A 15,073-nucleotide genomic window follows, 5' to 3' on the forward strand; every position below is an offset into this window, starting at 1 on the left:
ACCACTTGACCAAACACCAGCTGCAGCGGCGAATCCACAGCACTGTTTTTGCTCCGTACTGCCATCTGTCAGGCGCTGTTTTACTCACCAATGGCAGCAAAGGGTGGTATGACGTATGCAACGTCACCACTCCCCCGGTTGGGTGGCGGGAGATTTGAATTTCAAAGAAGGCATTTGGGCTCTTCAGATGCAATTTTCTCGTTAACTAAGTCTTTTCTTGGCGCGAGACAAGCGTTGAGAGGTTTCTGGAATGGCATTTAAACACTCCACATCGACTTAGTATTTGCCTTTAGTGTCCCTTAAAGTCCATTGTAGGATGAAGGCCTCTCCCACCAATCTCCAATTACCCCTGTGCTGTGCCAACTGATTTCAACTTGCGCCTGCGAATTTCTTAATTTCATCACCCCACCTAGTCTTTTGCCATCCTCGACTGCGTCTCTTTTCTCTTGGCACCTATTCTGTAACCAGGGTGTCTACCAAGTTGACATTTCCAAATTCTCTGAGTTTTCCAGGTTTTCCCTGGGCACCTTTGCAATATTCCCTGAATGAGCCAGAACTTTGTTTTATGTCAAGACAGGCTGACACCATGTTGCCCGATGCTGTCATTCTCTAGTAAGCATGTTGAAACAAACAAATGACTTAATCCAGTTTGAATAGTAAGGAGTAATATCTATTTCATTTAAAAGGAAAACAGAAGGAAGGTGTTAGTAAAATGCACAGTGAGAAAAATGGTAAAACGGATTCCAAATTGAGTCGAACATTTTCAAATACAAATGAAAAGAAGATGCATACATAAGTAAATATTTTTGAATATGAGCTACTTCTATCTACTGATAGCAAGCTCGTTGGTATGAGGCCTGAACGCTGTGCCAACTAAGATTCTCTCTCAACAGCTAGGAAGTCAACCTCAACTGTCCTGACATACTCTCAGCCCGTACACATCATCTCAGTATTTGGTTTCACTGCTTTAAAGAGTTTATTTTGGTTTGGATGAGGGACACCTGCATCTTGGTGTCAGCCAGCACTTTGTTTTTTGAGCTCAAGCTCCTTCAAAGAGGCAGCGACACACTTCATTCCTCATTCATTCCTCAATGCGTCGGTCATTTCTGTTCTCATCCTCCTTCTGCCACCTGTTTCCCCATGGATCATTTGAAGCACCTTCTTGGTCAGTTGTACAGTCAACGTCCGATTTTTCGGACTCCCTAGGGTCCACAAAAACATTCGAAAAATCGGGCAGTCCGAAAAAAAAAAAAATGAATGCATGTCTTTAACTGCCCTTAAGAGCTAAAATTGCCACAGGCATGTCCAAAAAAGCTCTTAAGGCCTGCCAGTACTTATTAGGCATATCGGTGCTCATACTGTGACAGGAGACTGGGGTGCACGCGTGTATAATTAAGGAATACATACTGTGTACCATGACAATTGTCCCTTCCCAAGCTTGTTATGTTCACTGCGTAAGACTGCTGTACTGAGGCGAAGCAAATTTTCGAAGAGTGGCATTATGCAATGTGCTGCGGGCTTCGAAGTCCATTGCGAAGATTACAAAGGTGGAGTCGGTGCCATTGCTGACAGTGGCGAATTCTTTCAATGAAAAACATGGCACCGCACGGCAAGAAGCTTAATAACGAACGTAGAAGCAGCTAGACCTAACATTGCCGTGGTGGTGGGTATGGCTGCCAGCGGATCTGCGTGCGAGTGCCTGTTCGAGGCGGCGAGATAATCAAAATTGCAGCGGTGGTGGCTTTGATTAATGCCATTTCAGACCTGCAGTCAGGGCAATATACATTGACTATATGGAGTATGTGGTGGTGCCACAATGTCACGCGAATTATCGGGCATGTTCAAAAAATCTGGCTTCTGGAAAATCAGTCAAGTGCTCTGGCAATACCTCGTGCCAATGACACGGCATCAATGATGATTCATTGCGATTCCTCTGTTACTGGAGCCAGCATTAACACGACTTTCATTCCCTTTATATAAAGTTACAGCTAATTTTACCTTATAGAAGCACAAATTCCCTGAGTTTTTTCGGAGTATTTCCAGACTATTCAAATTCCCTGAGAATTCCCAGTTTTCCTGGTTGGTAGACACCCTGGTAACCCTAACGGTCCACTGCTTATCTAACCGTTAGAATGAATGTAAAAATCTAGCTGTGGTTAGGACAACTCTAGTAATCTAGACATTACCAGATACATGAAGAAATGCACTAATTACGAAACTTCTGAAAGAACTCACCAAAGTGTGACTACACGTGGTGTCATAGGCTTTACAGGAAGACCATACTTTCTTGCAAGTCCAAAATCAGCTACAAAAGAAAAGCAGAAACATAATGAAAGACTAAAGAAGCAAACAGTGGCTAACAAACATGCAATTACGGCTTCCAACAGGAATAGCGTAAAGCAAGAAGAGATTTTTGTTATTGTAGCTCGTGTTCGATACTGCATAATACAACAAGCATTGTGAAACAAGGCACCAGAAGTGGTACACAGGACAGGTATTACTACCAACCAACTGCAGGGCTCCTCGTGGGATTTGTGCAATTTATACCGTGAACATTTGTCATGGGCATAAAACAGCGTCGTCAGATGCTTAAAACAAAGAACGAAAACCTAGAAAATGGATAAACAACTAACAAATCAAACCACAATGCACGATCAAATATTTGCATCTCCTTTGTATACAACACTACAAAAGCAGCATTGATACACGTTCGCTTTATTTACAAGAGTGCACTTGCAGAAGTTCAAAGGCAACTGTATTCTAGCTTCTGTTAGCATCTCAATCAAATCAAGGCAGACAACCAGAGGCAAGACAATGAACCAGTAAATGTGCTCAGTGATTGTACATCAACAAAAGACACATTCCTTCACCGTGTCATTTACACAATCATCCATTGGGTCCATGCATAATTTTACACAAAATACAGTTAAACGGTTTTATAACAAAGTACTAAAAACCACCGAAATCATCCATTATACAGGTTGCTTTGTTGTAAAGATCAAGTACCATACCGCTTCCACTAGAGGAGACTAAGCCCGTTCAGCAAAATAAAATCATTATTTAACATAAATTCAAGGGATACTTAGTGAATGAAATCGACATTTTTTTTTCTGCACACTTCCTGCAACAGAATGTATGAAGCACGGCTGCCCTTATGTCATTGAGGTTCACACAAGCTTTGCGGCAATACCTGGGAGTGATGAAAGTATGGCTGTAGAGTGTCAAATGCCGCTATTGCCACCACTGTCGTTTATTATTAATTTTTTTTTCATTTTCAGGCTCTTTATTACAGATGCCTTTGTCGACCTTTGCATCTTTCCCATCCTTGTTGGCTTCGGCTAAATCATCAGTCATAAGATCCGGGCAACTCAGCACATAGTCAACCTCAAAATATTCGTCAGCTGTCACATTCATTCTTGTGTTGCAACACAAACGGCATATGAGTTAAGCGATTCCTGGAGCTGAGCAACAAAACAAAAATAAATGCTGTGCTCGGCACACTCATCAAGCAAGTCACTAGTTCTAGCACTGACCACAGCTCAGTGGTGGCTTAGGGAGGGCAGTGGCGGCACCCCTAGGTGCATTTGTTGTAAGGCAACAAGTTAGCTGTCAGGGGCATCTAAATTCTTTTGTTGTACAGGCAAATTTGTTGCATCAGTCCTTGCTGTAGAGGCTTTTCACAATACCCATAAAGAAAGAAATAGGGCAGTGACACACTTAATCTTTCATTATATCGACAATTTCATTGTAGAGGCCTCTGACTGTAGTGGGATGTCATACAGTACAGTAATACAGTCTACACTCTTTACAACGGACACTCCTACGACAGACTTTCGGATATAAAGGACCATATTTCAACCTTAGTTTGCTCTAGCTATTTCATTAATGCAACAAAGTTCGCTTTTTATGGACTATGCTACAACAGACTATTGCCTTCAGCAGACGAAATTAGCAGCAACATTTCTCAAAATCGGGCGTACAAAACAGACTTTTGCCATGTTGACATGGGCAGGCAACTGACCTGCGAGGGTCAGCCGATGATCAGGCTAAATATCATGCACGCAAGAGAAGGAGAAAAATGGGACTGAAGCGCGCCATCTTAGCGCGTAAGGCACAAGGGGGGGGGGTTCTATTTCAGTGGCTGCTGTTAATAGCATGGCCGCGCAGGCGCCGTATCTTGAAAGCGATCTGCGATGTAGACAAAGTGCACGCCCGCGCTGGCCTCATTTTCAAAGTGATCTGCGACGTGGACCAGATGCGCCCAGTGCCGGTAGATTCATATGCGCTGTGCTTTCAACATTTAGTTCGCGTTGAAGCGAGAGACAGCATGAAGGTCAATTCACTCGCTGTTGCTGCCGCACTTCCTCACTCCAATGTTTTGACAGCGACTTTCTGCGGTCATCGAGTGAGATATGTTCATGTTTACTTGTGCGCATATGACACGGCGCTTGTTAATTTAGTTAGTAAGCTAATGTTTACAACTTTATACGGCCGATAAAACTACTATCTTTACTTCGCATAGCTGTCTACTAATTTGCTATCGCAAACGATGCTTCGCCTTTCGGGCGAAACTGTAACTTTTTTGTTTGTTTTTTACGTTGGATTTTCGTCACTTGCTGTTTGCAATAACGTTGTCACACATCCTGACCAAAGTTTCGGAAGTGAGTGTTTCAGATATTACGAACTTCGGATAGAACGGACATTTTTTATCGGATTATCAGGGGCAGTTGTAATGAGAGTCAACAGTAATACAATCGATAAAAAACTGGGGTGTCTTTCTAAACAAAACAAAAAAATCACAATTTGGCTCATAAAGTGTGCCACACAACAAAATAAGAACACGGTTATTTGTGAGAATTTTGTAATCTCTAAACGCTATAGCATGATAGCAGTTGGCAGTCATTTAGATGAGTAATGAATAAATATATCTGCACTAAATTAGATGTACAATTAAATGCAGTTATCAGTTTATTTAATTCATGGCTGAGTGAGACCCCTCACTGCTGTCATTATGCCACCACTTAGCAACTTGCTCTCAAATCTTAAGAATATTCACTGAATTTCATGGCTGGTACACATGAAGGTTGCATATCATTCCCAATGGCATCATTCCAAATGAACTATGCTTTCTTTCTTCTGTTACTATGGTAATGTTACTGATAAAAATGCATTGCACATCAGTTTAAACGAGAAATACTGCTGGCATTGCTAAAAAAACACATTATTGCAAATAAACAAGGAAAAAAAATAAACAGCTGCCAGGAAAGTATGCAGAATCTCTGAGAAATAATAACCGAGAGTGCCGAACCTTAATTATAAAACAGTTTAAAGCAGCGTAACAACAGTATTGAAGTGGCACATTTGTACCAGTAAACTTCAAGATGGAACTATTCTAAGGATCACAATCACAAAACAAAAATGTATAACACACACTGACCAATTTTTAGGCAGCCCTTGTCAGTCAGGAGGAGGTTTGACACTTTTAAATCTCTGAAACGTGAGGCAAGAATAAGCAAGAGAGATATTAAAAATAACACTATTATGAAAAGTTCACTGATTCCCAGTACAGATCTTTAATAATAATAATAATAATAATAATAATAATAATAATACAAAAAAGGGCCACCTTTCTTTCTCAGGCCAAGTAACCATGTGTGATTTCACGCAATGTTACAAGTAAATATTGCTATTTTCATGCCAACAAGATGCAGGGTGTCAGCTTTGTCGTGCTTGCAAAACTTCTGCCCGCCATTTGACATAAAAAAAAAAAGGTCATATACTGTATCTGGATTCAGAATTGGTGAATGCAAAAGCAAGACATGAAGACACAGTTTTGACATATGCATTCACAGTACTTTCTCCTCAGGATTTGCATTTGTCACACCAACAGATTACATGTGTATAAATTACTCTCACCCTTTGTGTCAACATGAAGGTAATTTATTAAATTATGCATATTTTTTATGAGCTACAGTTGACACTCAGTTATAAGTTTCAACATCAAATTACTTCAATTTGTGACAAAAATTCAGACAAAACCAGCACACTGCTAAAATGTAGCATGTATTTTAGCGTAACTACACTCACCCTGAGTGTACATTTTTACATAGTCACTTCGATTACAGTAGTACTACTTCGTGAGGGAAATATACTCTGTTGATACTGGACCTTAAAATTTACAAATTCCAAGGGGTGAGCCTAATTACCTCTGTGACGTGCTTATCGCCTTCTTGCCCTATTTCTAGTGAATTTAGTGTTTTGCCAATTTCTAATTGGCATTTACACCACACTTGTATTTTACTCTTCAGGGCTTTTGCCACCATTCTTATACTACTTGCTGATTTTGCCAACTTCCATGCTGAGTACGAAAACTTGCTTTTCTCCCAGTAATAATCTTCTGCAAAACTAAATACAAATTATGGCAACTTGAGTGTTTCCCCCCTCTATCTCTTATGAACTTTCCTCATACATGAACAGATAAGATATAATGGATATTCATATTAGTTAGGCAAAAGCTGGAATTGCTTTAAATAATTAGTATTGCACTCCTGCAGCTTAACTCTGTGTTCAATATAATTTTTTATGCTTGTTTTATTTTTGTAACTATTAAGTGAAAACCTTTTTTTATGACTTCTCTGTTTACTCCATTACTTTCTTATTATACTACTGGAGGAGGGGTTTCTAACCTCGGGACTTCCTCCTGCATATTTCCATATACATAAATAATGGGTGTTTACCATCAATATTTATTTATTCATAGCTATGTAATGCACTTTGCCCATGACATGTTGCATCACTTCATGCTATAAGGTAGGCCAAATCTTGGAAATACGAAGCACAGGTCTAACCTATATATGGCTCACATATCAAGGGGACTATTGAAAGCTATCAATACCACTTAACTTTTTCGGTCTGATGTATTTCCAGTGCATCGAAAAAAAAAAAACAGAAAAAAAATCATAGTAAAAGAGAACAGGAAAGGGAGGACACTGGTCTTTAACTGTTTCTACATCCTACAGCACCAGGAAGACATGGTTAGAAATTTAGGAACACAACAAAACATAGCCATTCATAACTGTGGTCAAATATGTACACTATTGCAATTTTTAAATAATATTGCATGAGTGTCGACCACACGGCATGTCAGCGCTTTACAACAGTGAAAAGCGCCAAGATCGGAGACAGTATATGTAACCGATGTGCAGTTCAAATGCTGTCTGCTATGTCTTTTGCTTCAGGTGTGCACACACCCTGCCTTTGTTACACATAAGGCCCCATTGCGCACCACTACAAATATCCAGACCATGCAGCTACAGGTATTTGCATTGATTGCTTCTGCTCCATTTTTACAATACCTCACATGTGCCCATAAATTTCCTTTATCTTTTTTTATCTTTATTTCTTGGCGCATGCACATCTTCCAGTAATAAAAAAAAAGGAAAGTGCATTGCAGATTAGACGCCTTGAACTACAGCTATTCTCACACCGACCTTTTAGCAAACAGGACTGCACAGATAACCCTGGCAGGGCACTGTACTCCTGATGTGAATAATGTAGCAGATGATGCTTGTACCGGAGAGTGCTTTGCGAGCTTGCTTGCGCATACTGTTGCCAATCCTGCTGCTTCTTGCCACTTAGGACCCTGACGTGCTGCGCGGTTGATGGTCTAGCAATATTGATAAAAATTTGCAAGAGTGTACTTTAAATAAGCTCTTAGCTCTTTCTGTACTTCGAAAATGTGGTCATTTTCATTGCTTCTGTGTTTTAATCCTCCATTTCAAGAAATAGTAGTCACAACATATACTTTGACATATAAAATTGCTGCCATTAGGGAACATCCCAAGACTAGCAAGCTCCACTTTCAAGCCATCCCTCCCCGAGATATTTAATCGTCGTTTTAGACAATAGCAAAGAGGAAGAATTTGCTCAAATATTTCAAATAATCTTTCTGTGAAGCTAGAAATAAGCACTCGAACAGTGGAAATTTCTTTTTGCAATTTTACTGCAGGGTAACATGCACACTTGCAACTCTCCTCTTTATTTATTTATTTATTTATTCATATTGCCCACAGCGCCTAAGTGGCATTACAGTGTGTGTGTAGGGGGGGGGGGGTACGTACATAACAAACATGGAAGCAGGATACAAGAATTGTTCGAGCATGGCATATAGGTAAGAGGGCAGTATTAGTTCTCAATGCAAAACAAGCGAGCATACGCATTCAAAGTGCCGTAGCAAAGCTGGCATTATCAGTAATATGCACAACGGCTTATGGTAGATGATTCCAGTCACGGATTGTTTGGGGGAAAAGTGAATTTCTGAGCAGTTCAGTTCGGCTTTTGTATTCGCGTACCTTGTGCACATGGTCCAAACGGCTGGATACATAATGAGGTTGTAGAATGTACCTATCGCGGACTATGCCAGTTCTAGAATTATAGATGTTGTAGAAGAACTTTAGTTGTAATTTTTTTCTTTTTTCTTGAAGCAGCTCCCACACCCCAATGTCTGCTTTGCAGCAGTCATGCTAAGCTGTCTGCTGTAATTACCTAAAACATATCGAGCTCCGAGATTATGCACTTTCTCAATTTTATCTTTGTCAGTGTTCGTTGCAGGATCCCAGAATGTACAACCATATTCTAGGATAGGCCTTACATATGTTTTATATAACGGATCACAAACTTGTTTCGAAAAGAGCTTGGTGTTCCGTTGCAAGAAACCCACCATTTTGCATGCTTTTCCTGCGATATGGTCAATGTATAGTGCCAAGACATAGACCGTGTAAGATATATTCCTAAATACTTTAATTCTAGAATGCTGCCCAAGCAAGATTTATTGATGTAGTAGGTTGTGCTCTCTACTGTTTTTTTTCTTGTGAAATGCATGTGAACCGTTTTCTGCATGTTTAGTTGCATGTTCCCTTTCTTGTACCATGTATATGTTCTATCTAAATGATTTTGCAAATTTTTAGCATCATCTGAACAGGTTATTTCGCAGTACACATCACAATTGTCGGCGAATAATCTCACTGATGACAGAATATTTGTAGACACATCATTTATAAAAATTAAAAATAACAAAGAACCTAGTACCGATCCCTGAGGTACGCCGGAGATTACATGAATAACATCCTATGTCTTCACCACTACGTATTGTGATCGCAGTGTAAGGTACTCCTTCATCCAAGCGATTACTAGAGGATTAATGTTAAAACAATGCAGTTTGTAAACTAATAAGTCATGATCCACTACATCAAAGGCTTTTTTTGAAGTCGATAAACACAGAATCTGCACAATTCTCTTGATTCAGCACTTCCCACACACCGTGAACAAATTCAGTTAATTGCGTGACACAAGATACACCATGCCTAAAACCATGTTGTTTAGGGTCAATCAGCAAATTAGTGTTAATGTGATTCATAATCCTAGCGTATAAAATGTGTTCCAGGGTTTTACATGACATTATTGTGAGTGATATGGGTCTATAATTGCATACATGTTGCGGGGCCCTGATTTATGAACGGGAACCAACACAGGCCTGTTTCCATTCATTTGGAAGGCAACCTGTGAGAAGTGATTTTGCATGCAGCACTCTTAAACATGGAGAAATGAATTGCGCACACGACTTCGTGAGGCCGCATGACAATCCATCCGGGCCAGCTGCTTTGGAGGGTTCCAACCATTCTAGCAGTGCTCTAATATCACTTCGATCAATCACTATGTCTTCCATCCCTTGTATGTTTATATCTTTAGGGTAAGGTGGTAGCTTATATTACTTGAACATAAAATCGAAACAATCTGCACTCCTGAGCATGTACCAAAGCTTGAGGCACAATTAAAGCAGCGCAGCTGTTGAAACGAATAAATCAGGCAACTTGGACATTTTGCTGTATTCACCCCTGCTGTCATCCAAAAAGTTATGCAGTTGAGTCAGCCAAAGCGCACATTTTTAATAGTTTGTTTAGGGAAGTGCAACAAACACTAAAGGTCAATTCTCATATCTAATTTTTATTTTTTGAGACAATAGAAACTAATAAAAAAAATTGCAGTCTTCAATTCAAACAATTGTACCTTCTACAAGAGTCTAAAGAAAATTATTAGCAACATGTCAGAGAGCAAACAATCAAGTTGACTGATTTGCTGTGGCACAGTGAGAAGACAAATAACAGCATATTGTTAAATGTAGAGTGAACAGGCTAACTATAGTAGGTGCACAGTGACTGCTATACATACCGTGAAAATTCTAAGCTAGACTATGAGTGAAAATTTATAATGAAAAGAAAGCAACAAACATTAAATTCAACAAGCCCCAGAAAATGCAAAGCACACTCCGAAATTAAGTGTCAGCCTTGAGAGGCCACTTTAACTAGCTTTTCTTTTGTGAGGTTTTATTCTAGGGTAGATTTCATGTCTTTTATAACCAACAGCCACCTAACAAATACACCTATAAGGTCATGACAAGCTGAACTGACTCTAAGAAAACACAGCATGGAAAGATGCTTTGAATTAACTTTTTAAATGTGAAAGGCAAAAAGGTGTGATTTTTAAAGGAGACCAAAATATCTGCATAATGATAGTTAGCTTTGAAGCACATTTTCATAAGCAACTGCACTGAAATACTGACTCCACGGAAATAAATAATTCAAATGTATGCATATTTCAGGTTCCAAGCTATATATATACATAATAGAAAATCGACTTTTAAATTCAAACATGAAAAAATTGATATTCTTCTGCAACTTTTCTGTCTTTAAGTATGCATCTCCTTTCAATGCCTTTTGGAAACTTAAGACAAAAAAAGATAAAAGATACAATAACCCTAAGGCAAGACTGTGTAATCGTACTATGTGTTCCAGTAATGAGTGATTATTGGACCCACTGCAGCAGAAAGTAAAATACAATTTTCTAGTCACTTCTTGCAGTGTGGGGTATTGTTAATTGGAACAGCAATGTATTTTGCCACACATTTTGAGCACATATATTTTTAAACTCATGCTGCATCCACAGAATTTCTAGTGAATAGGTATGCTTTGTGTGCCCAGCTGGCTTCAAGTTGACAATTGCAACATGCCTCTCAATGTTTTTCAACTATAAAATTAATTATTTATTTTAGATAATTTCCATCTATTACTGCTTATCACACAGATCCTGACATTCACCATCTTGAATGATGCACTACCAAATAATCTCGTACTCAAATGCATTGCATTTCATGATTACGTAATGCCTTCCCTAAAAAAACTGGTAAAGCACGTCAGGCTGATAGATAGGCCTATTCAGACCACTGCGTCTAGTGCTCCCCAATGGCAGAACATCAAAATGTACAGACCTGTGAACGATGAAATTCTTATGCAGGTACTGAAGACCTTTGAATAGCTGCATCATGATGCACTTCACCTGAAAAGTAAGAGAGCAGGTGGTGACATAGCAAACTTACAAGGGCACTGAACAAAATAGTGCAATAGCGTTTAGACTGGAAGATGGTATGATTAATCTAGAGAGAACATTCCCAATGTAAACAACAACAAACAAAACAAAGCCAGCGTTTCCTTGCAGATCCAATGTAACGCTCCAAAATGTAAGCCAGCACAAACACTTGGATGCTAAAATCTTGTCTAATCTCAGCTAGACAGCTCATGTGAAGACCATAACCACAATGGCCATGAAGAAGTTATTCCTCCAGTGGATGCCGACACTGAACATTTAGCATGTCACCGTTGCCATACTGGTCCTTAAATATGGTAATATAATTTGGTCACCTCCACAAGCAGTGGTATCAACATGCTTGAAAACATGCAGCAGAAAGCAGTTAGACTTATTTTCACTCATTATCGCCACATGGATGCCTCGACAGAATTGTTAATGTCATGCAGGATTACTTACATTACAAAGTCAAGCTAAACTTCACCACCTAAGTTTTTATATATACTAGTGCACAAGTGCTTTAATGTAAGCCACTAAGATACATTGAAACTAAGCAAACTAGAGAAACGCTTCGATGACAAAATTTCACACTTCAAGAATATTCATGAAACAAAAGCAAATTCTATTACTCCTTTTTCTTCTAGATGCATATGAGAATAGGATGATTTTGACCAGCTTATGATACAGCAGCATAATATAAATTTCGAGAGCTGGCAGGAAAGGGAGTACTACCTGTGGTTTAGTAGTTGATATGTCCTGATGAATGTAAGTGTATCACATGTCATGCTTTCCCTACCTTTGCGCATGGATTGTTTTTGGCACATACATTATTGTCCTTGCATGATTTTTTGCATTATTTCTTTGGTTTAGGCGGCTCTTAATGCCTGTAGAATATGAACTTCTATGCTTACACTAACATTATGTATTGTGCATGCCTTTCTTTCTTTTTTTGTTTTTGCAGTTTTCTTGTTTGATTATATAGCTGCAGACTTTCTAACAACTATATGTGGCCTAGATTCCCTGAACAGACAACAAATCATGAATTATACTATCTTTAGATGCACCGAATTCAAGATATACGTCAAGTACAGCTTCAAGTGTGTTGAGCAGGACTCCACATACAATTACAAAAATTAGAGCTAATGGTCAGGTAACATCACTGATGTGGGAGTCAGTCAGCACAGTGGTTGCAAGTTGGGCATATTAGTATACATACTTGCAAGCCATACTTTGATAATTTGATTGTCTCAGTAAAAGATGAGGGGATTACCCACTTAATGGATAATGAGGGACAAAAGACAAGAAGCTCGCTTTGTGCTCCAAGGGAGGTGACAGCAGAGGACCAGGCTTATCCCAATGTCAGATGTGGAGAAGTGCAGAGTGATGGAGGAGAGAACACATGTGTAACTGCTGGTGACATGGTCATTGTGTAGGTTGTGAGCAGTGCACCAGGCTGACTGGCACAAGCATCAGTGTTAAGCGACATCACTTGACCACTACCTCCGTATGTTCATAATGTATGAGTAAGTCCTGCTTAACACACCCTACCACGTACATGCAAAAGAAAATACAGCATGAAAAGATCCTTTGAGTGGACTTTTAAAATGTGAAACGCATGCATATTGAACATTGTAACATTAAAAGATCTAATTAATGAATCAGTATGCAGCGGACAATTTGAGGCCCCATACCATGGTTACAGCTACTTCTAAGCACTCTTCCCTCAAACCCACCCTTGAAAACAAAGAAATTAAAAACGGAGAAAAGCAAGACATGTTTGTCGTCCCCCTTAAAAAATGATGTGCTTTACATTGATCACAAGCCGATTAACTTTACCAAGTAGTTTTCAATGCAAAAAGAACTCGCGTCGCTAAACCTAGAATATATTTTAGCAGAAATACAATCACAATTGGTAATGTTGTTTGGTAAAACCATTCACAATGACCAAGTGTGCATACTACAACTGCAGTGCAGGACTAGTATTTCATCCAGATGGAACGATAATTGCTTAAGTTTTGGCCAGACAGAAGAGTAATGCTGCAGGTAGCATCCCGAGGGATTCCATATTTTACAACTACTGCTCCAGAAGGGCACATGTAACTGGCAAACGGAGGCCTCAGGAGAGTACTTGACATTATAATAAAATAGGCGGCACAGTATCTCTGGGGCACCCAAGTGGCAGTGGGGTCAAAGCTGAAACCAGGGCAGTCTGTGCCTTTCGGCAGCTGGGGCCAGAGCATGCCGATGCACCCCCATCACGTGAAGTACTCGGTAAGCCCTGAATCCACGGACCAGTCCAGATTGCCGCCTTGGTGTTCCCATTGCTCTTTTGGTGTCCTGGAGGTGCCGCAACTATACTCAATAATGACATGTTGTTAGAACATGTATAGTTAATAACGAAACTCTGTAACAATGTTGTTACAACCAGGGTTTCGTCGGTGGAACTTTAGCCATTGTTATCATTGCATCTGGCCAAAACGCTGGACACACTATTCATTTCACGTGAATCTAAGCTTTAATTTTAAACTACGTTCTCATAATAACCTTTCCTAGGGGTTGTCAGTACAAAGCAATAAATAAAATGAGGTAACAAAACAATGTTTCTTTTTTTGGCCTAATTGGATAGCCGTAGACTCTCTAACAACGGTAATTTGATGTTGGGTGCTACCAGCAATAATATTTACTGTACCTGTGACTCGGAAAATGGACTTTGCATGTTGTCTAGCAGGCTTGCCAGGTCTTGCTCGCAGTACTCCATCACGAGAAAAATACTGAAACAACGCAGGCAGACGCATAAAGCCCACAAACACCATACATGTCGATCTAAATGTAGGAAATATGGGCTCGGAGGGTAATGATGCCAAGGTATACACGATAACTTGCCTTTCCAAGCTTTTTCCAACAGCAACTTCTTTCAGGTTGACAATGTTTTGGTGCTGAATATTAAGCAAGAGGTTGATCTCCCGCAACCCGCTGACAGGAATGCCTGCGAAAGGTCTCATCAACTTAAAACAAGAAACGCACTAAATTTCGACCGCCAGGCTAACAGACGAGTAATAAGCTACTGCAGAACACGTCGGTGGTATTTACCGTCTTTTTCCTGTTCCATTCGTACTTTCTTCATTGCAACAACTTCTCCAGTCTTCAAGTCCTGAGCCCTATCTGTAAAAATAATAAAACGTGGCACCCTGAAAGGTAGCATCGAACAGTCCATACACTGCAACGAGACGAAACGTGTGGAATTTGGATGAAGCACTTACAGACGATCCCATATGTGCCTTCTCCGATTCTGTTCAGTTTTTCAAAGTCTGTAACTAATCGGCACCGACCTGTCTGTAGCAAAAGATCAACTTTTTCAAAAATGCATGATGCGCGCAACGCTAAATACGAGTTTTAATAAAACATTCTGAAGGACAGCGACACAAAACAGCGACACAATACAACGACTCATTACAACCATACACAAAACTTACAATGTCCTTCTCTGGGATTTCAAAAAACTTTCCAGTGGACAACGACGCTAAAACAACGCGTTTCTCGGGCGCTGCTTGGTTTAAGCCGGCGTCCATGATTACTTTAACAAATCATAAACAAAAGTGTGCGAACGTTCAAAGCTACAGAGCCGGCCGGCAGAGCTGAAGCTGAGGAACAATTG

General features: G+C 39.8%; 1 protein-coding gene across 4 annotated transcripts in view; it reads right to left on the reverse strand.

Moving 5' to 3' along the window:
- Cdc2rk (cyclin-dependent kinase 10) overlaps positions 1–15,069 on the reverse strand; it is a 64,451-nt gene extending 49,382 nt beyond the window's left edge. For 2 of the 4 annotated variants that reach the window (XM_065424542.1, XM_065424541.1), the window contains exons 1-8: positions 14,892–15,067; positions 14,679–14,751; positions 14,509–14,580; positions 14,302–14,404; positions 14,108–14,189; positions 11,324–11,391; positions 5,438–5,490; positions 2,236–2,305 (exon numbers count right to left, since the gene is read on the reverse strand). In XM_065424542.1, coding sequence (XP_065280614.1) covers positions 2,236–2,305; positions 5,438–5,490; positions 11,324–11,391; positions 14,108–14,189; positions 14,302–14,404; positions 14,509–14,580; positions 14,679–14,751; positions 14,892–14,987 — 617 coding nt within the window. In that variant the 5' untranslated portion in view covers positions 14,988–15,067. Of the gene's footprint in view, positions 1–2,235; positions 2,306–5,437; positions 5,491–11,323; positions 11,392–14,107; positions 14,190–14,301; positions 14,405–14,508; positions 14,581–14,678; positions 14,752–14,891 lie in introns of all 4 variants that reach the window. The other 2 variants (XR_010562618.1, XM_065424543.1) reach the window with 2 other exon arrangements.
- Positions 15,070–15,073: the final 4 nt, after the last annotated feature.

This window comes from Dermacentor albipictus, chromosome 1, assembly GCF_038994185.2.
Source record: "Dermacentor albipictus isolate Rhodes 1998 colony chromosome 1, USDA_Dalb.pri_finalv2, whole genome shotgun sequence".
Lineage (NCBI taxonomy): Eukaryota > Metazoa > Arthropoda > Arachnida > Ixodida > Ixodidae > Dermacentor > Dermacentor albipictus.